The 27,915-nt window shown below is 39.5% G+C and overlaps 1 protein-coding gene across 4 annotated transcripts in view; it reads left to right on the top strand.

Annotated features, from left to right (window-relative positions):
* Positions 1–27,915, top strand: part of ccser1 (coiled-coil serine-rich protein 1) — a 125,826-nt gene that overhangs the window by 74,551 nt on the left and 23,360 nt on the right. Inside the window, exons 11-12 of one of the 4 annotated variants that reach the window (XM_034873110.1) lie at positions 2,358–2,406; positions 11,640–11,672. The exons of 1 other annotated variant lie outside the window; for it this stretch is intronic. In XM_034873110.1, coding sequence (XP_034729001.1) covers positions 2,358–2,406; positions 11,640–11,656 — 66 coding nt within the window. In that variant the 3' untranslated portion in view covers positions 11,657–11,672. The remainder of the gene's footprint in view (positions 1–2,357; positions 2,407–11,639; positions 11,673–27,915) is intronic. 2 more of the 4 variants (XM_034873109.1, XM_034873111.1) reach the window with 2 other exon arrangements.

The following is a 27,915-nucleotide window of genomic DNA, read 5'->3' as shown; positions in this document are numbered from 1 at the left end:
TGCACAGCAGTGGAATGTGTCAAATAAAGTCACCGCAGTTAGCACAGACAGTACAAATAGATACAAAATATGATTGCTACTGCGAGACAATTGCCTTTTGATCATGTGCCCTGCTTTGCGCACGGTCTCCAGCGTTTTGTCACAGTATCTCTGCTTAACAGTGCATTTGACAGTGTCCTTTTGAAGTGCAGAAAAGTTGTGGGACACTTACAACACAGTCCAGCAAGTGCTGCAGAGTTAGAGAAACAACAGAAGAACGTGAACATGGACAGAAGAAGGAGTCACTTCTGCAAGATGTTCCAACATGATAAAAAGCATCAGTAGAAATGAACAGCCACTGAGGGATGTCCTCACCACAAACAACAAGATTGTCATGTCAACAGCATCTGAAAGGGACAAACTGCAGAGGTTGGAAACACTGGAGCCTTGCAGGTATGTTTTACATCATATTTCGAGAAAAGTTTGTCTCCTGCTCTGTGGCTCTGCATGCTTTTTGCCATCTCTCAGATGATGACCCTGCCTATGTGGCCAAGTTCAAGTCTACATTCAGAAAAGACCTGGAGACACCCAAGGAAAATGCCAACATTGCATATCTGAAGATTGCTACTGCATTGGACCCTAGATCCAAGGACCTCAAGTGTATACCCAGAGCTGAGAGGAGTGAGTTGTGGGCCGCAGTCACCAACTTAGTCAAGGAACAGAGGGTTATTGCAGAGAAACGTGGAAGAAACAACATCAGAGCCACCAAAGAAAAAGTAAACCCTGTTGGCTGCATCATCTGAGTCTGATTCTGAAAAGGAAGAAGACACTATTGAAAACTGTGTGCGTCAATACAGAGCATAGGCCTTTCCATTAGACTGGTGGTCCAAACATTCAGGCTTACACAGCAGGCTGGCCTCCTGTGCACGGAAGTACTTAGCCACAACTGCTACCTCCGTACCCTGTGAAAGGTTGTTTTCTCTAGCTGGTCATATTGTACAGAGGAAGAGAGCTTCTTCATCATCTGAAAATGTAAATAATCTTGTGTGCCTTAGCAACCGGCTTAGTGCAGAGGAGTAAAAAAACGTAAACTTTTATGAATCTACAAACTGCACTGAAAGTTGTTTCTGTTTTTCTTTTTGCGAGATTCTACAAAGGAAATTTGGTAATGATATAAACTGGTTATGCTACTCCCTGATATGGAAAAAAAATGTTTCTGCTGTAACCTCAAAAATGACCTGTTTTAATGTTGTGATTGTAGCTCAAGATTTGGTGGGCAGTTTTTATTTAATGTATAGCAAACAGGAAAACAATAATGCCCTGGCAATAATCTTATATTTTATATATATGCTTTAAATTGAGATTTACACAAAATATTAATTTATTTAACTGCTACTGTATAAAACAGTGTTTTATACAGTATTTTTAGTTTTATACACAATGTGATTAATCAGGGAAATCATGTGATTAATTGCAATTAAAACTTTTAATCGTTGCCCAGCCCTAATAAATAGTAACAGGAATAGGACTGGATTTCCAGCTGGGACAACATTAATATGGATAATATAGCTGACCATGTGGAGAAACATACCAGGAAAATACTGTTATTTGGTCATTGTGCATACATATTTGCTCACTTGCGTAAAAATTGTGTCATTGTCTCATGGCTTCTAAGCAAAATGTTGTGGAATCAGTATTACATATTTGTAGTTTTTGGCAAGCAAATGGCAGTGTGGGTACATGAAGAACAACCCTGTGTGGGAACATGAAGAACCATCCAGTATTTATAAACCCTGTTCTTTGCTTTGGTGTCACCCACTAGCTCTATTTTTTCTTCTGTTCATCAAAATGGGTGTCAGTGACGCAAAGCCCCTAACACTTTCCATCAGTAATACAGAAAGCAGGAAAATGAATCCTTGTTCAGTGCACGTTGCCCGTATAGACACTAGCAGACATGTACTGTAGCTGTGAGAGGGTAAATGCATGAATGAATGAATGAACAAAGCATATGGGTGAGTGACAATGTGGTGTTTTTACATTGTAAAACTGTACTTATAACAGAGACCATGTGTCAACGGAGGAAAAAAATGAACCATCATTCAACTTCGTGAACTACTTTGCATCAGTGGCACTCTACATATATTCATTCACTTTGCAAAGACCTATTTGCAGTTATTTACTCATAATGAGAAATGACAGCCTGCCACTGATAACTAGCCATTAGGGGGCAGGCAGTGTTGGAGCTTGATATATGATTGCTGTGAAATACCAAAGTATTTTTTTCTCTTCTGATCTAACAACAATCCCTCTTTGTCTCCGTCCCCTATTTATTTTTTTATATTGGTTGCCCTTTGTGTCAACCTGTCTTCTGTTTCCAGGGCATCAAGGTGCATGGGAGCGCCACTTTGTCGTCAAGGAGACAACTGAGTGAGTGTCTCTGTTCTGATATCACCTGACTGGACGTGACTGTGTCTTGTAGTGGTTTACCTTAATGTACCGTTCTAGAAGAGAGAACGGGGGGTCTTGGTACTGAGGCTTGATTAATCTACACGGCTTTACAGGCTGATTAAACTCTCTGATCTGCAATTGTTTTACTTCACAAGTCAGCTAATGCAGTGCCTATTCCATTTGGTTTCAACAATCTGAATTTCTCAGTGTAGTAATAATGTGGTTTCATACACTTCATACACAAGTTCAATCTTATTTAATGACTGGTTTAATTGGAATGTCCTCAACAAAGTCTTCCATGATAACAAATGTACAGTTTTGTCATGGCATTGACAAGCCTGACTGAATAACATCAGATAGTGTCATAGAACTTAGTGCTGGTTATGTGAAGTGAAATGATAGTGGGTGGGTTAAGGCCAGCCAGTTTCTGTATTAATCAATCCTGGTATGGAGAACCTCTGAGTTAAGAATACCACCTGCACTGCTATGTCCTGTAATGTAGAAAAGAATGCTGCCTTTTGTACCTCTCTTAATCAATCCTACCTCAAGTGATGGTGACCCTAAAGGATCTTGACATCAAGGCTGTGTCTCATTTTGCATAATTTTGTCAGTACACTGCTAATGTGCACTGACCACTTACTGCCGTAGTGCCCACTTTCAATGGTTAGTATTTTCTTAAAAGGAACACTTATGTTAAAACACTTACCATAAAGGACAACGGTCAAAATATCAAATTCTGACGAAAATCTATTAAACTGACCTTTGTCAATCAAACCAGATTTTTTTGTAAACAAGATCGTAATCCGAACGAGCCACCATGATGCTCGGTTTTGGCACGTTTGTCCAATCAGATGCTGGTCAACGTCCCTGGTCCCTCACCTTTCCGCCTTGTAGTCAAGATGGCACCCATTTAGTGCCCCTTGTTCCACACTAAACTTGTTGACCGTTTTTAAGTGGCCATCCGGGTACTTTCAGTGCACCGACGTTTCGCATTATCTACACTATATACTTAAAACTAAGTGTTTGAAGTCTGCAAGTAGGCGGTTTGAGACACAGCCCAAGATCGTCTCTTATCTGGTTTAAGTCTATGTAAAAGAGCAGCTTTGTCTGTTTGAATGTAAAGTCTATGTATAATATTTTCTGTTGTTTCTGTGGTAAGCATAAGTCAGTGGTACAGGTAGTTTCTCTTTTATTGCAAGTCAATGGTGCAGATAATTTCTTCATAAGCCAATGGCCATGTCAAATAACATGGTTTCAGATAATGAACAATGTGAAGGACACTCCAGTTTCAGGGCAGTAAAGTGCTTAAAATGGCAAAGCAAGCATACCTGAAAGATTCTAGCTCTAGAACAAAATGTGTACTTTTTCTTCAATGTGCTATCTATATCCATACATCTTTTATTTATACGATGCTATTTCCATAGTCATAGTTCTATAAAGAAGACTGATATATGGAATCTTAACAACTAACAAACCAATTAAGGATTTGCAGTCACAGTGGTTTAAAATGTGCACTTTTGTGGAAATGTTTTCACTACTGGAAATTCAGCTTTAAAATAGGTAGATCTTGTAACATCATGTTCGCATTTTAAATACTATAGTGGGAAACACTGCCCAGCAAATATGCAATTTCCCAAAGTGAAAACACCTCCAGGGAGAAAAGTTAAACAAAGTGTACTTTTTTCTCATGCCAGTTTCCTACTTCCTGCCCACCTACCCACACTTTCCTGGATTGTACTGAAGTTGAGCATGCTTTAGGATTAAGAGCACAGATGTGTAAATGTTTCCCAGCCTTCCTCTTCTGTACATGTGTGCACCTTAAAGCTATAGTGCACAACTATTTTAGAAGCAGCCATTACATTCAAGCCATTGCCAAATGAGTTGATCAGCCCCACAAAACACTCTCTGTATTTCTCAGTATGGCTAGGTTAACAAATATGGTGACGTCCGGTGACTTTGTGTGTAGAAGCTTGAGTGATGCGTTTTATGTCACCGCTGAGAAGGGACAACAGCAGTGTTCAGTTTTGGAGACAGAGGACAAACACATTACTAGATAATTACCTCTTCCAAAGGATCCATCATATTTTTTGAAATCCTTCTGTGTTAGCAACTGTCTGGAGGAGGGCAAAGGATGGTGCAAAATCACCGCAGGCTTGCGTCATGTTGATGCTCCGACAGTGTTGTTAGCATTACTTTTAATTCCTCATGGGGGGGCAACAGAAAGTACGCCCTATAGCTTTAACCTTGTCTGCCATTGCACTGTGAACTGTAACCCCAAGTGTCAGAGCACTGTAGAACCTTTTATTGAATCATGTAAACCGTGACCTTATGCACGCAGGCTTTGACCGTCCTCCACTCAACCACACTTGATTACGCATTACATAACTCCAGCGCACACACATTGTTAGACACAGGGACACATAGACCAGTCTCCAAATACACACTCAATAAGGACAAATCTAATGTTAAAGTACAAAGGACATGTTCTCTGTCTGTTGGTGTGTGTGCGTGTGTGTGTGTGTGTGTGTGTGTGTACACATATGTTTTTAAGGGACCTAACCCCTGTGTTTGAAGGTCAGTGCATAAAGCGACAGTAAGAGCCATTTGAGCTTCATTTTTTTGCTACATTTGTGCAAGGGCACCTACTCACTTCCATGCCTGTGTGTCTTTGTCTGTAAATGTGTGTGTATCTGATGTATTTTTACACAAACAAACAGATTTGCTGCAAGAAGTCACTCATAATCTTTTTGTGTGTGTGTGCGAGCTTTCGTGTGTATTTGTGTGTCTTGGTGATTCTTTTTGCTCATTAAGCTCCTCAAGGACTGATAATAATGTAGTGCGGTTGAATTATTAGTCACTTCTGGATCTGTTGCAGGACAACCAACGTTAATTAGCTAAACCTCATTTACTCAGCAAGGTGAAACCAAGTGGTAACCACCATGGCTGAGTCCTGAAGCCAGAAAAGCCTCATGAGGCAGTTCTTATAATGTCCACTGGAGGCTTGTGCCCTGATTTCTCTTTAGAAATACAAAGTCAGTATTTTTTTATTTAGCAATGGCTAATTACACCTCTTATGTGTGTCTGGTGGCAATTTTGCAAATTAATGCTTCATCAAGGAGTCATTAGGGTTAAAGAGGCGCATGTTTGGGCCCATATTCGCCTTTCAAGCAGTGACAAAATGTGTAAAGGGTTCCGCTCAATCGCCATTGCTGTGCTCTGCTCAGGCTCCACCAAATTTAAATTTTAATCCTCCAAAACAGCAATGTGGCACTGAGTCTAGGCATCATAAAGTTGCACAGACACCACATCTATTCTACAGTCTTAAAACTCTGACTAAAGCCATAAACTATTAAATTAGGGTGAAGTGTTTTGCAGTGCCCCATAAAGACCTGACAGCGGAGGCTCTGGGTGGACCAGAGCTTTGAACCTTTATGAATTCATTTGAATTGTAAATATATTGACTCTTTCTGATTCAGGGCCTTGTAAACATACATCTGCATTTGTTGATTGCCAAGAAAAGTAAATGCTTGTGTATGTGTTTGCGAATTGGTTTTCTTATTTGTGTGTGTGTGTGTGTGTGTGTGTGTGTGCGTGTGTGTGTGTGTGTGTGCAAGCCTGCCTAGTGGCAGTCACGCTGAGATGAAAGATTCCTATACCCAGGTGGTGGACGCATGCCAGAGGAAGTGTGCCTCTGAGTGGCCCCTTCTGGGGTTGAATGAGGGCAAACGCGGTTCCCTATTTTAAGTGTCTCAGTTTGTATGCATGCATGTGTGGCCGTATCACGTTTTTAATCCTCTGTTTTGGGTATCCATTGTGGTTCCCTTGTTGGCTAACTCAGACAGGAAGATGAGTTCAGGTGTGTGGGTGTGTGCATCTGTGGATGTGGTTTCCAGCTAGAGATAGATATTGTCAAGGTAAAACTGGATCAAACCAACTGGCCCTTGCCATCTGCAGGTGGTACATTTGAGAGGAGGCGGAAGCCAAATTATTATTCACAGCCGTGTGTGTGTGTATGTGTGTGTGTGTGTGTGTGTGTGTGTGTGTGCGCGCACATGAGGCTAGCTTCAGTGCTGGCTAACTGCCAAAGATTTTATCTAACTCTGATCCACAGCGCTACTCGCTGTGACTCCTAATTATAGATAGAGGCACTCAAACAGACACATATACACAAGCCTCTACATGCTCTCCTGTGTACCATTCACACTAATGGGGCACGCTCCCTGAGGAAGTACCCATACTCCTCTCTGCTCCTTTATAGAGGCTACCAGGAACACTTCCTCTGCCAGCCCACCCCCCTAGTAGTCTACTCAGAGAGAGAAAGTTAGACTCATGCTTATGTACGGACAGACACAATGACATGAGAGAGAAGTTTAGTTAGATAGAAGTAGGAATGCTGCAAGAAATGGAGCAAAAAAAAGAGAGGATGAAAGGAAGCTGCCTTGGGGAGGAGAGGAGATGAGAGAGATGGACTGCCAAGAAGCCAACAGATAGAGATCATGATGAGAGAATGGACAACAGGGGACTTGGAATGGCTTGTGAGAAGAGCAGAGAAGAAGAAGAAGAAATTGAGAATATTTGTTCTGGTTACTTATTGATATCCAGGATGCATGATCACAATCCCCCCCCCCCCCCCCCCCCCCCCCCTGCAGTGCCACAGGCTTTCTCTATCTTTTGTCTCTCTTGCGCTCCTCGTTTCCTTCTTTATCTCTCTCTGTGTTTTTTTCCCCCCTCTCTCTTTGTTCACCCCACTCTTCCTCCTCCCTCTGTCATATCACAACATGGTAAGGAGGGCAATGCTTAAACCATTTAGGATTGGGCTCAGGTTGCATTTGCATGTTATACATCCCGACTCAGTTTGTTATATTCAATAAAATTATCCACTCACAAAACACCCAAATTAAAAGCAGATGCACAAATCTGGATTTGTTTTGGTCAAAGCAACATTTTCTACCCATGTTTACAGATAACCCAAGCATTAACAAGCTATATACAGCTTCCCAACACACCTTTTTGTAACAGATGGGGGAGGGGGGAGTATATTTTCAAATGCATAAAAAGTAACAATACAGTGCATTTAACTCACCTAATATGACCCTCAAAGCTTGATAATCCACAATTAGTTGTCTATATGTGCCCCACTACTGTGTCCTCTAAATAACTTTATCAAAGTAGCACTACCCCTGCTACCACCTCCTTCATCTATACGTAGTGCTGACAAAAGAGAACAAAGCAAACAGTACATAACAGGTAAGGACAGAAGGGACTGTGGTGGCTACTGCTGCGAACTAACCCCAGCTAGCCCCAGGGGCAACACAGTTGAGGACGGGGGCTTTCAGCAGAAGGTGTGTGGGTTTGTGTGTCAAAGAAAGAAGAACAGAGAAAGAGAGAGAGTGTGTGTGTGTGTGTTTGTGTGGTAGTCTCTGATCTGTGCCCCCATGTATGCCTCTCTCCCCCCACGGGCAGGGCAGAACGGCACAGGGAGGCGGGCATCTAACTGGGCACAGATGGCAGCAACAGACAGGGACGGTGGCGACATAAACACGTTAATAAATAATTATCCGAACAATGACACTGGGTACACCAAAGTAGGCAGGAGGAGGGGGACAGGAGGGGAGAAGAAGACTGGAAGGAAGGACGTGAGGTAAAAAGAAATGTGAGGAGAGGATTTAAGAAGGCCAGGAGAACGAGTGACAGAGAGGGTAAAGTAACAAGACAGGATGGGAAAGAGGAGAGGAGAAAAAGGAAGGAAAGAAAACTAGGAGAACCAGTCAAGGACAAAGGAAATGAAGGACAAACAAGGGGGGGCTGCGGAAGAGAATAAAGTCTATGAGTTCAAATAAACATTAACAGCTGTTGATATTACAGACACCATATGAGAATAGTAAAACTTAGCCAAGACTAAGTGGTAGGTAGTTGAATTCTGAGCTGCTTTTTTAAAGCGTACAGTGTCCACAGAATTCAAAGTTATAATCTTAAAGAATATCATTTAAATACATGTCTTGTGACTGAGGGTATGGCCCACTGATGAAAGTCCTTACATTTGCAGTACTACAAACTGTGGAGACATTCCTGGAAAAAAGCTCAAGCGGCGCACAGCGATTGACGACAACAGACGTGGGTGTGTGTACGTGTGCGTGTGCGTGCACCTGCTGGCTCTCAGCCCGTTTAGACACATTCCAAAAGGTTGAGACTAGACTAACATTTTAACTCGGGAGTCAAGAGTCATCCCCCCCTCTCATTTCCTCACTTCCTTGTTTTTTGCTTGTATCTGTGTTTTCTTCCATGTTGTCATCAGCAAGTCATATTTTGCGTATATATAATGTTCCCTCTAGTTAATGCAGTGACACTGCGTTCATCACTCTATTGTAACTTAATTGTATGCCCTGTTTTCTCTTTACTGCTGCCCTGAAACCTTCCTTGTATTCACCTTGAATGATTAATTAATAACAGTTCCCGTCCTTTGAAGATTCTACAGCTCTAAATGTATCAAAAAAGGGAGGGCAACAAGGAAATGACCAGATTTGTAGTGAATATTCTATCTTAGCAGAAATATTATTTTCTTTGTGCATAAATCTGACACTAATATGTCTTAAATAGAGGCAGCACTATCGAGTGGATTCTAGATTAATGCATGAAATCAAATACATTTGGGCTCAAATTAATATTGACATTTCTAAAAGCAAGGACATCAATGGAAAAGGAAATCATTGAAATGTATAACTGATTTCCCTAAAATGGCAGAGAGACCGACAAGGGTGTCCCAGATGAGAATTACTCACAAATTTAAAATGTCAAAGGATGTAATCTCTTCCAATAGAAGTATAAAACATTTACCGCCTGTAAAGTTGAATGTTGCTCTGAAAGGGTTGTAGCTTGCTTCTTTGTGGAGGAGGGCATTTGCAGTCTGGTGGGCTTTAAGACATTTACTGGATTCCAAAACCACCTAGTTTCACCGCAACAACAACTCAAAAGCAACAGCAGCATAATCCACTCTGCTGTCCATACCTATGTGCAGTACATTCCAAACACAAAATATGCCTATATTAGTTAAGGTGGTTAGCCTTTTGTTATTTAATTAACTTAAGAAGACATTATTGTGTATATTTTGCAGTGTGTGTGAGTGTGTGTGTGTATGTATATATATATATATATATATATATGTGTGTGTGTGTGTGTGTGTATATATATATGTGTGTGTGTGTGTGTATATATATAACTGCAGTATATTTTGTTCTTATTTTTTGTTTATTCTGGCTACAGTAAATTTTTGCGTCAGTAAAAACACAGTTATTGCTGCACACAGCGTTCCTAGAAACTTAAGCACTGAGGATGTATGTCTTGTCACCTATAGATAGGGTATGTGGCCATTTTCAGAAATCCTAAATTGATCTGGCATCTCCACCCTTCATCCTGTCGTCTGGCTCTTTGATCCTCCTCTCATCTGCCACCGTTCTCTGTCCCTTTTCCAGACCTCCTACCTTCTTGGCGTCCTCTCCAAGTGCTGCTGCCTGTAGTGGCTCCTCTCTGTCTCTTTATCTTGTTCTCTCTTTCTCTCTGTCTTTGCTCTTCTTCATCACTTCCTTTTTCAGATCACCATTACTTCTACTGACACAGTTTTCTTCTATCTCCTTTTCCTACTACTACTACTACTACTACTACTACTACTGCATTTCTAATGTCTGTTTGTTGCTTGAATATACTGTATGAATGCAAGATCTTCTTATGGGTGTGTGTTTGTGTTGAAGGCTTGAGGGTAAGGATACACATTTGCTCTGACTGAGGTAGACATTTACTGCCGTTAAAAGAACCATTGCTGTGTATTAGATCTGGTTTAATCCATCATCATACACATGTATAAGGGCTTTGGTTATCCGGTAATTACTGTTGTTATTTTACACGCAAGTCTTTTATTTAAAATATAATGTATAATCAAAATCAGCCTACTTTTGGGCTATGCGTTATTATGGAACCCACACAACTTCTAGGCAAGACATTCACATGCTACCATTGCCCAGGTGTCCACGCTTAGGCAAGATAACGAAACCTGTTTTGTTCTGGTCCTATCTCCTGACCTGTCCTGGCTATCCTAACCTTAACTACTTACGGTAAATGGCTAATCCCAATCATGCTGCTCCATAGGGCCTAGAAGTTATGTGGGATCGATAATAATGCTTTCGGAACATTGAAATCTCTTCCAGAACACATGGACCAGCATCAATGTTTTTGAACGGGAACCCTGATGTACGTTGCACAGACCATTTATTTGGCTGCTATGTTTCCTTTTGTATGTATTTGTGACAATGGGGCCAACTATTCAATTGAATTCTATGTTTATATACATTATATACTGGAATTTTAATTCCTGTTGAAGTTTTGACAAATTTGTTGCTGGATTTAAAATCATTACACATGAATTGTAATTCCTGTTCATTTGTTAATACTTTTTTACCAAATTGCTGTCCAGGATTTATTATTTTAATAATAACATACAATTTAGTAAATATATACCTATGCATTTATTTGTTACATCTCAGGTACAAACTTAGGAAAACAATCTTTAAGTCAACTGGGGTGTTGCCTTACACATATAAGAACCACCCCTATCACTTCCACACAGAGAGGCAAAGAGCTTATTAATTTAAGACTGTTATCGGATCCATATTCGGTATCGGCCCATACTCAGAGCCCAGGTATCGCTAAACTTAGTGTCTTAAACACTTTTGTAGCCTTATTGATAATGCTGCTTCTTTGTGAGTGGCTATTGCCTCTATGTATGTTTGTGTGTGTGTCACATGTACACTGATTTTATTTTTTGTTTTGTGCGGGTCATTAGATACTTCCAAGCACCATATATTAAATAAAATGATCATCCATTAAATCATCAAAACATTTTGGTATGACTTCTCATCTTCAGCTCCCACTTCTTTTCTCATCAAATGGCTTTAGGTATGCTCACTTCTAGAAACTTCACTTATTGGGTAATAGAGTGTTTGCATATGTTTGTGACCTTTGCTGATATTGTTTCCTATCCATTCAAACACATCTCCATGCTCCTTTGCGTGCCTCCCCATCTATGTTCATCAATGTGCTTGTAGTCATTTGTGTGTGTTCCATGCTCATGATCCATCTTACTCATCTCATTACGCCATCTCTCTTGTGTCTTCTCTTATGTTTTTCCATCCATATGTCCACCTCCATTTGTCCGGAAGCAGTAACCAGCATGGTATGACGGAGGAATGAAACAGGTATGGGTGTCTGGATTGGGTCAAACTACAAACCTGGGTCTGAAAATTGCTTTCTCTCAATGTTTTTATTTTTTAATTCCATTCCATCTATATAATATTCTATATCAGATCAGGGCACCATCATAAAAAACAGGGTATAAAAATCCATATGAATATCTTGGACTTTCTTTTTTTTTTTTTAGCTTTCCATTATTTTTTTGTAATTGATTGATCTAGTCTGGCAGGCCGTATACTATGTAATGGTCTATTCGCCCTCTAGGCATGGATAAGCTCACAACTGGCCCAGGTTTGTATGTGCCATCTGCCATCTATCCATTATTTATCTAACCATTCATTGCTTAGCCTGTTCTCTATCCAATCAAGACAGCTGAACATTTGATTTACCTTTGTTATGGTAAATTTGACCACATGGGTGTATTCCAGAGCAATCTAATTCTATATAGGGTGTCAGTGCTCTTAAGTGGCTCTCTCATCTCTGCCAAGTCTCTCCTCTCCTCTCCTCTCCTCTACCTCTCCTCCTCTCCTCTACCTCTCCTCCTCTCCTCTCCTCTCCTCTCCTCTCCTCTCCTCTCCTCTCCTCTCCTCTCCTCTCCTCTCCTCTCCTCTCCTCTCCATCTGTATAGTCTAACAACATGTGTGAGACTTTAGAAAAAGAAAGAAGACAGTAATGGATTATAGCAAGACAGCCACTTTAGACTATTGAGAAATGAATTCACTTGAGAAATGATTTAAGTGGGTAGATTTTAACAGAATGAAAGAAGTAATGTATTTCAGATGTTGATTTCTAGTCTTACTGTAACAGGCTCCCTATGTTCTGTACATGTCGATTGAAAATTGTCTTCCACCTTCATCAGCTGTCTCTCATGCTGCAATGTTAAATGTATATTATTTAATGTTTAATGTACTCAAAATAACCACATCAATCAGCATTAATCATTTTTATGTTCATTCCTCATCAGCAATTATTATTTTTTTGTCAATCACACTTGATTCTCTTTGGATTAATAGAAAGGATTCAGTTTGACTTAACAGTGATTTGCATGCCTTAACTACCTGTCTACAGGTAATTCATACTGAGATAAGCCAAAGGGTGGGCAGTTTTGAGTGATGGCAGGTTATTTGCATGGCTGTGTTTGCATTGCCCTGCTGGCAGAATTAGGTGTCATATCTCATCTCAAGTCAAATTTGTCACTGTATCAAAATCTACATTTTTAGCACTTATCGAATCATGGAGTATTTGTATATATATATATATAAATACTCCATGATTCGATAACTGCTGTTCCACTAAAAATATATGTGTGTGTGTATATACATGTTAAACTCAGCTTTTGTTCAATCTATTTAATGTTGTTTAGGCTAAAGACACTGTGTTTGTAATGATCACTCTGTTAACAGAGTTACAATGTAAAAGGTCATTGTGTGCTTTTTGCATTAAGCTACAGTGTCAGCTCACTAAATGGTAGCCTTAGTTCAGTTGTTGTTTGTCATCTAGTTTTTTTTTTTTTTTTTTTTAGCCTTTTCTTCCAATATTTCCATCAGCAGAACGAGACAGTGTTGACAATGAGCTCAGGCTGATAAGCGTATCCTCTCTGTACAATAGCTTACATTGGAGGATATTATCCGACAGAGTCCGATTTTGTTTTTAAATTGGCCAGTCAAGAGGTTCCAATGCTCGGCAAATGATGTTATGAAGAAAGCATTGAGGATTTTAACTTAATCTGTTTGGAGCTGTGTGAATCTGCCTCTCGTGGAAATATTTCAATACTGAGAGCAAGGGCATGTTTGTCTTCAGTGGGCTTGGCTGGATGGAAGTTAAAATGTGATAGTCCCTTTGCAAATGTTGTGACAGGTTTTTGCAGAGCTGATGATTAGATAAAAGATGTTGAATGTGAAAAATAGAACAATGGGTAGCACAAAACACAGGCAATGGTAGTCAGCTTTCAGACAACAACAAAGCCAGTAAGCTCTTTGAAATTAGAGCGGGGGCATTCAATTTTCTCTTTGAGAATTAGACTGGATCAGAGGGGGATAACAACTGAGGGCACACTATATTATATTGAGAGTGTGGTGGGCCTTAAAGCCTTCAGCTTCCCCTGGATCCCCATATCTATCTGCCCCTCTTCTGAGTTCACAGGTCAATTGATTTGCTTTAGGGTTAAATTGAATCTTGATTGAATAATCCATCTCTAGTATTAGTAGACAGCGCATGTAGCTTTACAAAGATAATTTCATGGGCAGTTATTGAAAGGTGTGCATGTGTTAGTAAGCATCTATGTATTTGTCGGACTGAAGATGTGTATTGGTGTCCATGTTTGAGAAGAGTTTGTGCTGGTGTGTGAGAGTGGGAGAACAGCTGGTGTGTCTTAGAGTGAGGGGATCTCAAAGGGATAAAACATAAGATTATCTTTAGAGCACAACAGGAAGCTACTTAAACTCTCTGTGAAACTAACCAAGCACTTCCTTTAGCTACAGTACACTTTCCTGGGCATGAGGGAGTTATGCTGTGCTTCAGCCTCAGGTACTTCCTCTATTTGGTTATTCATTGTATTCCTGGACATTCTTGTTTAGCTGGGCTTATAAATAATATCTTGGCATTTTTAGGCTTTGCCGCAATATACAAATATACTGTATATCTTAGTATTTTAACATTTCTCTAAAATACCATACTTTATTTACCTATTTGATGCCTATGATCATACCAGTGTGATCATTCTAGTAAATTAATCTGAATTTAGAGGGAACTCAGCTTGTATGTGACATTTTAAAGGTTTTAATTTTAAAAACGTCCTTAAATTGTCTGGGTGATATTGCTATAATTTTAAAGTCAGATTGGTCTTTGGTTATGTATTCTTTGTAACATTTGACTAATTATTTACACAATAATTCTCTGAAATACAGTTTGCAGGCAGTAGTATTCACTTTGTTTTATTTAAGTAATTGTATTCAATTTTTTTTATTGACTACTTTTAAAGTATTGCCACGGGTAGATTATGTTTTGTCTAGAACCCCCACCCCACCAGTGTAAACACACACACACACACACACACACACACACACTAGTGGTGGGCTAGTTTCCACAGTTTATGTTTTGTTTAGCTTACAGGGACTTACTTGCTTTTTAACATTCGGTAGGAGCCAGACATTCCATCCAAAAGGAGACTAGTCCTAAAACTAATAGAAGGTAATGAAGTGACTTGTTTCTAGCTGCAGCTGCATGTAGGTGTGTTTTCTTACAGTTAGAAACAGAAGTGAGTGGGTCAGTGATGTAGTGCAATGTGTTCCGGTTTGAAGAATGACACGCATACTGTACATGTACTCATCCTCTGGCCCTCTCTTTTGTACATGCTTACTCATTCCTTCATTACTGTGGTAGACCAGGTCTTTATCAATAAAGGGACATCTGTTTCATGAAAGCAGAAAGATGCCTGTGAGAAAGAGCAAGGGAGGGAGGGGTGTAAACAGGAGCACATGCAGAGAGCAAGAATGAGGAAGGGCCAGGCGTAGATAGTAGTGGGTGGGGGCTTGCAGGGGTTGGAGGCAAAGTAAAAGAAAATTAAATGCAGGAAAAAACGACAGGAATGTTTTCGTAAAGATTGATACAGTGTAGAAATTGGCCCCACTCTCTCACCCATACCGGCTCTCTCACCCATCCAGTTAAATGTACAAATCACTCATTGTAAAAATACATTTACAGACATAACTTTCTTCACCAACAAACTTGCTCTGAGCCAGTATGAAGTAGTAAGCACTAAGCATACGTTAGTCTTAGTTATGATATGTAGCACAAAGGATTAGTGAAACTTCTGCCACTGTTAAAGCACATAGAAAAGAACAATTGTTTAATTGAATTAAACAATACTCTAACCTAATTGCATCTGCGGGTTGAAGAGTGGTTAATAACAGCATGTTTTGTCATTCATCATTATTATATAATTGCTGCACATTTATGTCACAGAACAGAGCAGGTGCAGCGTGAGATGTTATCAGCACAAAGTCAGAGACCCAACGCCATCTCATTTTCATTAACTCCTCTCCTGAAGCAACTCTCTTTTTACTTCAAAATACCAAGCACATAGTACAGAGGTACATTTATTAGTAATGAAAAAACCAACATGTCATGATACTTTGACACAATGTCCTGTCTTGTGTTTACCTTCATTAGCAATCATTTTAAGTTTTGTTAATGACGTTACATATTAGTACACTACTAATTTAATTACCAAAAAAGGGAATCCATTGAATTACGTGCAGACAGCAAATTTTAAAAAATACAATAGGCTGCTCAAGATGTGATGGCCTCCACTATAGCTGGCAGTGGGTGTGTTTTGTTTTCTGAAAGTCGTTTTATGAATAAAATAAAATGGAATTGAACTGGACATTCACAACTTACATTCACTGTGGTTGTTAAAATGGAAAAAAAGGTTAGGTTAGAGAGCAAATTAAACGTGAAACAACAGCAACACTGAACAAAGTAGAACTTAATGGGCGAGTTGTGAAATTGTAGTGTCCGACTGTACTTTATTTTAACCAGAAATTGATGATTTAAAGCCAAGGCAACAAGTACAGAAAAAGGAGCAGTGCTAAAAAGAATTGAGGTTGTTAGAAAATAATACATATAAAAATAAACTGAAAGACAAAGAAAGAAAATAATACCGAAGTGGAGAAAGGTGCAATATGAGTGTAGTTCAGTGTTGAGGTCAGCCATGGGCACAGAGGTATCACACACATGCCCACACTCAGTGCCAAGGTCAGATAGAGTCACAGTAGGATCATAAGGTCCCTGCAGAGGACCAGGTTATAACTGACAGCTGTAATTAGGCTAATTAGAGGAACAAAACCATCATCACAGTTGGTAATGACCTGGGCAGGCCAGCAAGGATGATGGATTGATGGATGGATAGATGGATGAGAGAGAGTGAGAGCAAAGCAGGTAGGGAAAGCATATTAATTAGTGTAAGGCTAAGGGGAATGATGGATGGATTAGTGTGAGAGTTGGAGAAAGAAAGAGAAAGACAAGTTGGCATTTATGAGCAGGGTCATAGGGAGGAGGGATAGACGTGTGGATAGGAGACACAGACAGGTTAGCTTTCAGACACCTTTGATCTGTCAGTCTTCAGGAGTCTGTGTTGTTTCACGTCCAGGTATTTTACACACACACACACACACACACACACACACACACACACACACACACACACACAGAGACACATACACATACACATACACACACACTACATAGTCTGGATTCAGATTCACCGATATGAGAGTTTCTTCATTTTTGGTACTGTTAAAACTGAACACAGTGTAGGCTGACTAACACATTATAAGATACTGCCAGACAGAGTTATTGTTGATGTCAACACAAAAACCTGAGATTTTGTATTGACCGTTGAGTGAACTGAACAACGGATCACAAGTGATCGGACTATTACTGCCTCGGGTGGCTGCAAGTAAATGAATGGGTGTGACTTGATGGGGAAAATTTAGATGGCTTCATCTGTATTTTATAATATTGTATTACAACCCATTGTATGAAAACAAATGTAAAGAGATTTGCTTGGAAAATCATTCACAATAAACAGGACTGTGAAGATTGATTTTAAAAGATTGTTTGTCTCTCAAAGTTGCATGGTAGCAAGAAGAAAGGCATTGCAACAAGACATGAGACTGCTACATTATCAAACTAATGAACATACCACTAAATCTGCAGAATGTATACAATATATGGTGGCTCAATCGGCCACCTACTTCACCCACTCAATCACTCCCTTGCCTACACACAGTGGAATATATATGTAATTGAATGTCTTAGGAGCCAAGGCCATAAAAGACTGTGACACACATAAGGGAGAATAGAACGATTTTAAAAAAAAGAGTGCAATAGTGAGAGATGGAGATTTGTAATGAATGTGATTTTTATGCAGGATTATGTATGTAGGATTATTACATTTAATAAATGTAGGTGCAGCAAAGTGCACCAGTCGTATTGCATACGTACAGACATATGTATGTATTTCAAGACGTAAAGGCTGCAAGGATGGTGCATCAAAAGTGGATCTGATGGATATTTAAACAGGTGGTTGCTATAGTTGAAGAACGGGTAGCTTTGCATCACTCTCACTCACACATGAGGTCTGTTAGTAATTGTGTCTTGCTTATTGTTAAGCTCTTTCTCTCTGTCAGTTGGAGGAGGAAGCTTTAAGTGGGTGGATGTATTAATTATGTAGTATTGGTGCAACTCTGTAAGATAAGTGAGCCAGCGATGCAACACTGGTTCTGGTAACATATAATAGGATGCCACTGTGACCTTTTCATCTATCTCCTCTAGTCATTCTTATTTTATACAATTTATGTGTCAACATATGTGTGGCTCGGGACAAAAGGCAATTTTGAGTAATCAATAAATCAGGACAAGAGGAGTTATTTATTTTACTTCATTTCTCCGTGGTTGTTCAGTTACAGGACAACTTGTTAACAGTCATGTTGAGCTGCCTGAGTCTTTTCTCATAAATAATCTGGTGGACTAACCTTGTTCTTGTTCTTTTGATGATTGTCCTAAACCAAGACTTAGAGTCTGCTGACAATAACATCATCTCAAAAGAATGCTCACTTAGTGAAGATTGGATGTTTGTGGCGTTAGAATTTGTCACTGTATTTTCCCTTTATTTTTCTTTCCTACTGTTCATCTGTTTAGGTTATTTCTTGGTATTTGCATGGGGAAGTATTAATGATTCCCCACTTACTGAACAGTATTTACCATTGATTTATCTTCAAATATACATGTCCTTGCTTTGTTTCTCTAATTGATGCAATATACACTGCAATGAGTGCAGTCCTTATTGATTTGCATCGGCTGCCGTGGTAAGATAATCAAGCTCTCTACTAAATGGGCCTCAACAGCTTTAATGAGTTTTTCATTGTTCGATAATGGATGAAAAACTATTTAAAGGTCAGATCAACAATGATAGCCTTAGTAAGAAAAGAAAAACATGACTCCACTCCAAGATAGCTGCCCTTTAAAAATGTATTTGCATATGCTATCATCATTTCCACCTTAATTAATAATCGCCAACCACTTTAATATCCTGAAAGAGCGGCGTAGGGCACACACTTGTCAGGAAGGAAGAGAATTTAGGACACATATTTAGAAGGGACCTAGAGAAATGGGACAGAGACAGAAAATCTCAAAGTTGCCACGGGCACCAATGGAAAGGAAACGGAAGTCCCTTTAGTGTAAGCATACACTGCTTGTAAAATTCTCCAGGGCATTTAACCTGAAGGCCCTCAGCAGGCAGAGGAAGGCACTATTTTTGTGAAAGGTTTACAACAGAACAGACGATAGTAGACGCTAAAGAATGTAAAATTACATGACTTCACAGTTTCCTGAATGATTCAGTGTTTATTGGATGTAGTTATATCATTTAAAATGTCAGCTCTGGTACTTTCTCTGTGCACATTTAGATTTCTTCCCATATTCTGAAGATGTGCTCTTTATGTGAATTTGAGAATCAAAATCACCCAGCAGTGGTAGTATGAGTGTTTTTTTGTTAGCCACATGACAAGGTTGATAGATCTGTCAAGATCCTTTCCTAGTTTCTGCCTTTTACTGAGACAGGCTTCAATGTCACTGTAACCTCACTTAACCCTAAAATATGTAAAAATGCAGTGAGAGACTGAAGACACATTTAGGGAATTTATTTTCTTGGCAAAATGAAGAAAATAAACTAATGTCACTTGTCTATGGTGATTACAGCACTGAAAGCAACAAACAGAACTAAGATAACTCTTCTGTTGTGCAGGCAAACTCTACAAAAAAACACTAACAGGGGATAAATATAGGTTACATGAAGTCAATAATTATACAGGGTAAGATATTGGCTGGAAGTTCCTTGCTGAAAGCTAAATAGCACAAATAAATAAATATGTTGAGTGAGCAGAACCAGGCCTCAGCAGTTACGTTTAGTTAGTTAGCATTTTTACCACCTCTGACAAACTGCTATTGACGTAAAAGTAGGCTTTGTGTGACATTTGTTCATGCTGGGTCTGAAATTAAGCTGTCCAAAACTTTGCTAACCTTTCCTTTCCAGTTGTTGACTGAAACCTTCATCAGTGTGGATACCATACACTTTTGGAAAGTAACCCTTTTCTTAATGCTGAACTATTCAGCTGTCATATCTAATTTTGGATAACATTTTGTAATTGTAACGTTGACCCTGTGTAGCTGTATTTTGTATTAATACATCCGATCAAGACTTGAATCAGCAGTTACTCAACATTTAATTACTTGGATCATGATCAAGACCAAAAGGCTTAATCAGGAAGTTCTTGCTTCAAGGTTTTTTTCTTTTTTTTTTTTACAGTCCCTTTGGAACTAATTTCAAAACCTTGATGTCATTTTTCCAAACTCTAGACACAAAACTCACAACCAATGATCAAAATGCACATTTTTTTAAAAACTTTTCAATTGCTTGAATACAATACACATATACCTAAGATCATTTGTTGATCAAAATCCCCTGTTCAATATGACAAAACTTAACATCAAAGCACTACTACTTCAAAAAGCAATTCACACATTACATTTCAAAAGAGTGGCTATTCATTTCATTACAGTGATCTAACTATCAATTAATACAACTACTCAAAATAATAAATAACTTTTGCATTACTCCTAATGCATAGTTGTTTGGAGACAGAAACAATATTTAATGTTTAAATCATGAAAGTTTTAATACACCAGGATATATTGTCGGCAATTAGCGTGGAGCATTAACCAGTTAGACTACATTATCTATGGATGTAATATTTCATCATCATTCTTCACTGTAATGTACTACTATTTATCAGATACTGTTTCTATGGCCCTGTGTACCATCGTTACTGTAAGACCATTTACAGTATTGACAGTACTGCACTGTATGCATGCCCTTGGAACTGCCTGTCCAAGTCTGCCAACTCGTTACTGATGATTGAGATATATACATTGTATATAAAGTGATATATATATATATATATATATATATATATATATATTTTTTTTTTTTACAAGATGTTTGGCAAATTGCAATGTAGATAAGAACCTTTGGCCAAATCCACATGACAGAGTTGATGTAGAAGTAGATGTAGAAGTACATTGTACAGTACATGTAAGTGGAAGAACACTGCATTTGATGCTTTATACTACTGTTTTTTCTATTTCCTAGCTAATTATTTAGCTTTGATTCATATAAACCTATTTTGTTATTTCACTGTATTGTTTTCCATCAATACTTTTCAGATTTTGTTCAATGATTCCACTATGTCTGTAATATTCTCTCTACTACTGCAGTGCTTTTACAGGGATGTAAGTGGATGGTCTGTGCGCGTGTGTGCGTGCATGCGTGCATGTCTGCGTGCTTGTGTGTATGCATGCGTGTGTGTATCTGTGTGTGAGCGCATGTTTAAGTGAGATAGATGGAATGATGATTAACATGAATAACTGACAAAAAGTCTTGTGATGTAGCAAAATGGAGCGTGTTGTCACGGTAACTGAGATTTTTTTGTTTTGGTATATTTAAAGGTCTTTCCATTATTGTAGCTAAAAAGATGTTTTCTCAGGACTGTGTGGGTGCCGTCACTTTCCTATTGGCTTGTTGCACGTACTGCATTAGGGTGTGGAAACGTGCACCTTTATTTTTCTTGGTGACCAAACATACAGTAATTTTCACTATTGCGCCACTCTGAACTTGAACAGATGTCAGCCCAAATAAGGACAATTATGCATTTAGTCAACTTGGGTTTTATTTCTTCTTAATTTACATTCATTTGTACAGATTTGTTTTCACCATAATAATCTTTTTTTAATCTGTGTCAGAAAAGCCTAGTTACTTCTTCTATGATTCAGTTTTGTAAGCATTAATTCCCAGAAAAGTCCAAAGGGGATGCATACTTTTTATAGGCATTGCCTGTGTGTGCGTACAAGTACTTGAGAGATTGTGCAGGTTTAGATGAAAGGCCATTTTTTGCCTTTGAAGAGAGGCCCATATCTGAGCTCTACACTGCTCTACATATGGCTTGAAACCTCAATCTCTTTTTGTGTAATCTAAAAATGCCTTTAGAAACTTGAATTTACTTTATTTATAATTTGTATTCTTTTTTAGAGTAACAGTACATTGTGTTTCATTGTTTTTGCCACATGTTGCCTCTGTCTCTTTATTTCTTTTTTAGTTTTTCTCATTATTCTTGTTTCTGTTGTAGTCAGGTCTATTAGGACAAGTAACAGATTTTATATTGCTCTGTAGAGTTGTAAGAAATCGACTAACTATTGATATAATTATCCTCTTCATTCTACTCTATCTCACAGACATCCCCAGGAGTTACATTCAATAGTTTTGTAAAAATTAGAAGCGGGAAACGTGGGAAAAAATGATATTTCCTTACTTCACTCTTATGGCCAGCAGCTAAATAAATCTAGCAAACAGCACAATGAGGCTTTGGAGCAACATCAAATAGCACGTTGATGGGAAACACAAAATGAGAAAACCTTCAACAACCTCTTACCCAAGTTACATTAATCAGATCACTGTAAAGCTGCACATGTGCACCCCCATACAATCCAATACACTAGAGGACACATTCACACACAATACACCATGTTCCTAGCTATTAAAAAAGCAATTAGCTCTAGCTTCGTCTTTGAGAATCTGAGAAAAGCCATGGGATGAAAAACCTATTAGCATAGAGAAGTATGAAGGTAGTATGAAGAGTAGATATACTGTAGGTTCTATACATTAAAATTCAGTAGAATGGGCTTTCATGTCTGTATATAATAGAAAGAGGGATAGAGATGATCATGACAGGTGTGCTCGTGTTGGTGGAAAGAGGGGTCCATTTCAGGAAGAAGGTTTAACAAACTCTGAGTCTAACCTTGATCTCTGAGTTGATTTACCCCAAGATGGGAAACTCAGAGTTTCCGGTTCCAGAACACCTGATTTGAGTTGCAAAAAAAAAGTAATGCACCACACAGAATTTGCTGGGATGTAGAGCATGTTAACGATGAGTGACATTAGTGATATGAGGATGGATAAGGTAATGTAGGTTACATAACTGATTGACTGGGAAGAAAAACGATACTGCTCAAATACAGTAGGTAGTTATCTGGAAATGAAATGAAAATATGAAATCTATAGTCAGGGCCTCCATATCATCTCCCGACGTATGTTTAACTCCCTGCGAAGTAATAGCCTACAGCTTCTTTATTAACGGGATTGTCGACAAAAGAAAATGCCATGTTTGGAGAAAACAAACTATTTTGTGTGCTAACATTGTAAAACCAACAGTATTTTGTATTTAGGCAGATCACAAACTGCGCTAAAATGCACCTGACACAGACTGAATGAGGAAATGAGAGAGCGAGACTGAGAGAAGAAAACCTTCTCCCGACCAGCTTAGGGTCTCAGGCTCAGTTACCATAGTAACTGACTCTGAGGTTAAGTTACCTCTCTTTCTGTGGCTGGATCTAACCTGTGATAATTTCCTGCATGTCTTCCCGTTCTCTCGCCCCTTTCTCACCTAGCTGTCCTATCAAATTAAGGTGGAACAGCCCAAAAGAAAATCTTTAAAAAAAAAATGGCTTCCCTTTCTGAAACAGAAAACCCAGAGTTTCCCTTATCTCAAGGTAAACAAACTCAGTTTTCACTAAACTGAAACGGACCCCTGGTGGGATGCCATCAGAGGGAATACATGAGATGCATAACATATATTTAATAAAGTTCTCAGACAAAGATAAAAGACAAATTGTCTGTTATTACTAAAACCAGCTTAAGGCAGTTTCCTTCCAGCCTTTTGTTTTCAAAAAGGAAATCTAAATGTTTCCTACTGAGTGCTGTCGCTGTTAATTAATGTGGAGTTAACATACAACATATAGTTGAGATTGCATTTATTGTATTTTGTTACACTCAGTTGCCTTAAGTACAATCTGGATATGCTTAACTTTTTTAAGTTTGCATCACTAAATTCAATTATTGGCCAAATTCCGTTTATGAGGAAAACCTAAATAAGATTATCATGTCAGTTTTCAAGTATAGTGTATTGTATATGCCGGCTGATCTATCTACCTGTAATGTAGGTATTTCTGAAGTTGCAATGGGTACACAATGACATTTAATCAAAAAAATGATAGCCATAGATTTGATACGATTGAAGTAATTTTGTTTACAGTATACTATCAGGTCAAGTTCATTTCATTCATAAAAGTGGAAATAACATTATTATCATGCAATAAAACATACAGTACCTCTTCTCTCCAGACACTTTCCTGATTAAACCAAAAAGTAAGCTTTTTTTTGGGGGGGGGGGGGGGCATAGGTTGCACAGAGCATACACTGTATTTTTGTTTTTTAATGTATTATTCTGTAATCAAACTTCATCTTCAACACTGTCACAAAACCCATTTTCTACAAATCATACCCAGAATTGACCCTCTTTCTTAATAGCCAAGCACCAGAGACTAAACAAAATAGGTAGAACTCTTGTCAAAGATAATGTGTATTTATTATGTTGACTTTATTCTCTGTATTCATTGTATAAACTTTGAAAATTAGGCCAGATCCATTAGTTTCTTCCATCTTCAAACATGAGATGCAGCGGTTCATTCTTTCTCTGAGCTATATATCTAGCACATGGAAGCCAATTACATAGATAGATAGATAGATAGATAGATAGATGTTTATTGATCCCAAGAAAAATGGGAAATTACGGTGTTGCAGCAGCAAAATCAGTCACAAAGCACAAAATATGAATATAAATGAAGTACTAGGAAAAAATGACATACATACAATATACATGAAATAATAATATGACTAAAAAAAAAGAAATATTTGAGTATGTATAGGATGGGAAAACAAAAATGTGCTGCTTAAATAATATGCTAAATGTAAATAAATGTAAACAAACAAATTGTGCAGGTTGCACTTAGTGCAGTAGTGTGGTGTCGATAGTTCAATAGGTAACTCCAGATTCTATGAGTATATGCTTTGCCCTCTAAGATCTACGCTATTGGGTTCATCCCTTCGCGCATGCGCAGTCGTGAAGATTTTCTTCCCGCTGTTGCGTCCAGCACGGGCCTCAACTAGGTCCGCATTTATTGTATGTGTACACAGCAGACCCGTTGTTTGTCCCCCAAAAACATCAGCTTTTTCTTCAACTAATGTTCTAGGAGCAGGTGGCCTGGACCTTAGAGGGCTACGCCTATACTCATAGAATCTGGAGTTACTTATGTAACTATCGTTCTATTTCGTTTAGGCTTCGCCCTCTAAGGGCTACACTATTGGGTTAGGGCGAAGCTGATGTAGTAAATGTCACCTGCGGCACAGGGCCCACAAGCCGAACATAGACCACATTTTCCCAACAACAATGTACAGAGGCTCAATCAGAGTAATTCTTCTGATAAAGCCTGCTATGCTAATTTTGGGGCCTGAAAAGTTCATAAGGCCCACAATATGATGGCGGTAGTTCAATGAGTAATGGGAATTGTGCGTGATTGACCCTACCAAGGACGCCCGAGGGAGGACCGTATGCGAGGGAAAAAATCACATGCAACGGAGTGACATCATTATCTCCGTGCATGTAACATGATATGACAATGTATGACATTAAGAACTGCGTCTCACAAAAATACTCCAAAAACAGGAGAGGTGAGACAGCAGAGCAAGGTTTCTGCAGCACCACTTACTTGGCATAGGGGTGCCTGGGAGTAACATGGTTATGAAACCACAAGAAACTGCGTCTCACAATCGGGCATCCGCTTCTTGTCCTCATAACGCACATCCAACGCAGCATTACACGTTGTTGATTGTGGACAGAAAATATACACATGTTCAGACATATCTCGCACATAGAAGCGGATGAAAGGGCACGGGGAAGCCCAGGAGGCTGCCGCGCAGATGTCAGCTGCCATGCCTTTAACTAGAGCCACAGGCGGCGACAGCCCTCGGAGCATACCCTTGAATGTCGCGTAATAGCCTCGCACAGCCAGTGAGACAGACTTGCCGTGCGTAAAGTGTATTTGAGGCATGGCACGCACCGGACACAACCAGTGGAAAGCTACCTCCGCATCGTTGACATGAGGCGGGGGGAAAAAATCCTAGAGGGAAAAAACACCCTAGACCGAAAATCACTAGTTTGAATTTTCGGGGTGAAGGAGGGATTGGCTGTAATGTGGCTGCGCTCCCGTCCCCTCTAATAAGGAGGCAGGACGGAGAAAAGGATAAAGTGCACGTAAATTAGTCACTCCTTTGTCTGACGTTAGGGCAAAGGGAAGCGGCGTTTTAGCGACCGCATTCTTAGAGAAGCCTGCGCCAGGGGCTCAAAGGGGGGCTTCCCCGGAGCACCAGAGCTAGGTCCCCTTTGGGGGTCGGGGGCGAACAGACAGATTTGGAAACCCCTTCAGAAAACGGTTCACCAGGGGATAGGCCAAACATTTTCCTCTCACCCTAGTCCTCTTGGTAGGATGAGAGGGCAGCTGCGTATACTTTACAGTAGATGGAGCCAAAACGCTATCCACCAGAGTTTGGAGATACGTCAATACGAGAGGCAGAGGGCACGATGTGGAGTCCGCATCCCTCCCTGTGCGCCAGCGCTGAAAAGCAGACCAGCGCCCTGCTTAACCTGTTATGGTAGAAGACGCTCTGGGGCCCTGGATGGTGCGCAACACAGCAGGGGGGAAGCCTAGTCTCTGTAAGCGTTCCCGTTCAGCAACCAGCCCAGAAAGTCTCTGGGTTATCACTGGGGGATGATAGATCGCGCTGTTCAGCTGTTCGATCTCCACCCGTTGTAGGAGCCCACTTCCCCTCGACATCAGGATGGCCGCCCATTTTCGAAAAACCTCGGGGTAAAGGCCTACACTGCTTTGAGAGACAGCAGGTGACTGTGCACTCACACCGGGAGGCGTCTAGCTATTTCCAACAGCTGGGCTGAGCGTTTGTTGCTCTGGCGGTTTATGAATGCTGCCGCCGTGATGTTGCCTGTCCGCACGACGACGTGTCTCCGTTGCCACTGGGGTGAAGTGTTTCAACACCACGAACAGCTCCAGGTAGGTTATGTGGGGGGAGGAGGCCAGTCCCCTCCCATCACTTGTGACTCACACAGCCCTCCCCAGCCAGTGAGGGACATGTCTGTGAACACCGTCACATATGACGTCACTCTGCCCTGGGGAACCCCGGAAGACAGGGTCCGGGGATTCCCTTAGTATGCCAGGTTTTGTTTATTTTGTTTATTTCAAAGGATCCCCATTAGCTGACGCCGAGACGACAGCTAATCTTCCTGGGGTCCAAACAATACATCCAAAAGACAATAAATACAACCAAAATTACTCACAAACATATCATATATAAATTCACAAACAAAACTGACAATGCAAAAAGTACTAACACACTAAATATAATAAAGAATAATATAGCACATGATACAACCTCACTCAACAAATCCAGACAATATTATGATATTGAAAACAAATGTAATCTAAGACTTTTTTTAAAACCAGTTTTTCCCTTGTTGGCCCGAATCCCAACTGGAAGATTGTTCCAATATACAATTGACCTATAAAACACAGTCCTCTTCATACAGTCAGATCTAGGTAGTGGTAAAGAAATCTGTCGACTATTCACCCCTCTTGTATAATGTGAATGCATATCTGAGCAATAAGTTATATTATCATAAAGAAATTTAGGAATCCCAGTATTAATAATTCCATGAAAATATACTAACATATTAACAGATAGTCTATGCTTGACCTCCAACCAAGCAAGACGTTCATGCATCTCTGCAACCCTAGTTCTCGAAGAACAACCAAGAACCAGTCTTGCAGCCTTATTTTGGGCAACTTGTAATTTTTTTAACTGACTGCTTGATGCGCAGACCATATAACAGAACAATAATCCAAATGACAGAAAACCAATGAAGAAACAACACGCCTAAACAGCTGTAATTTTAAAAACTGTGCACATTTACGAACAACTGCCACCGCTCTACCCATTTTAGTAACAACATTGTTAATATGATCCGACCATGACAATGTGGAATCAAGCCAAAGTCCCAAAAGCTTCATCTTTTTTACTTGCTGTATATTTTGACCATTTACGTGTATATCAATTTTGGGATTATCAGATAATCTATACTTAGAACCGAATATTATACTCACAGTTTTTGAAATATTTAGGACAAGTTTATTTGTTTTGATCCAATTATACAATTTGCTAATCTC

The sequence above is a fragment of the Etheostoma cragini genome, chromosome 5, assembly GCF_013103735.1.
Source record: "Etheostoma cragini isolate CJK2018 chromosome 5, CSU_Ecrag_1.0, whole genome shotgun sequence".
Classification (NCBI taxonomy): Eukaryota; Metazoa; Chordata; class Actinopteri; order Perciformes; family Percidae; genus Etheostoma; species Etheostoma cragini.
This window is presented reverse-complemented; position numbering and strand designations above follow the sequence as displayed.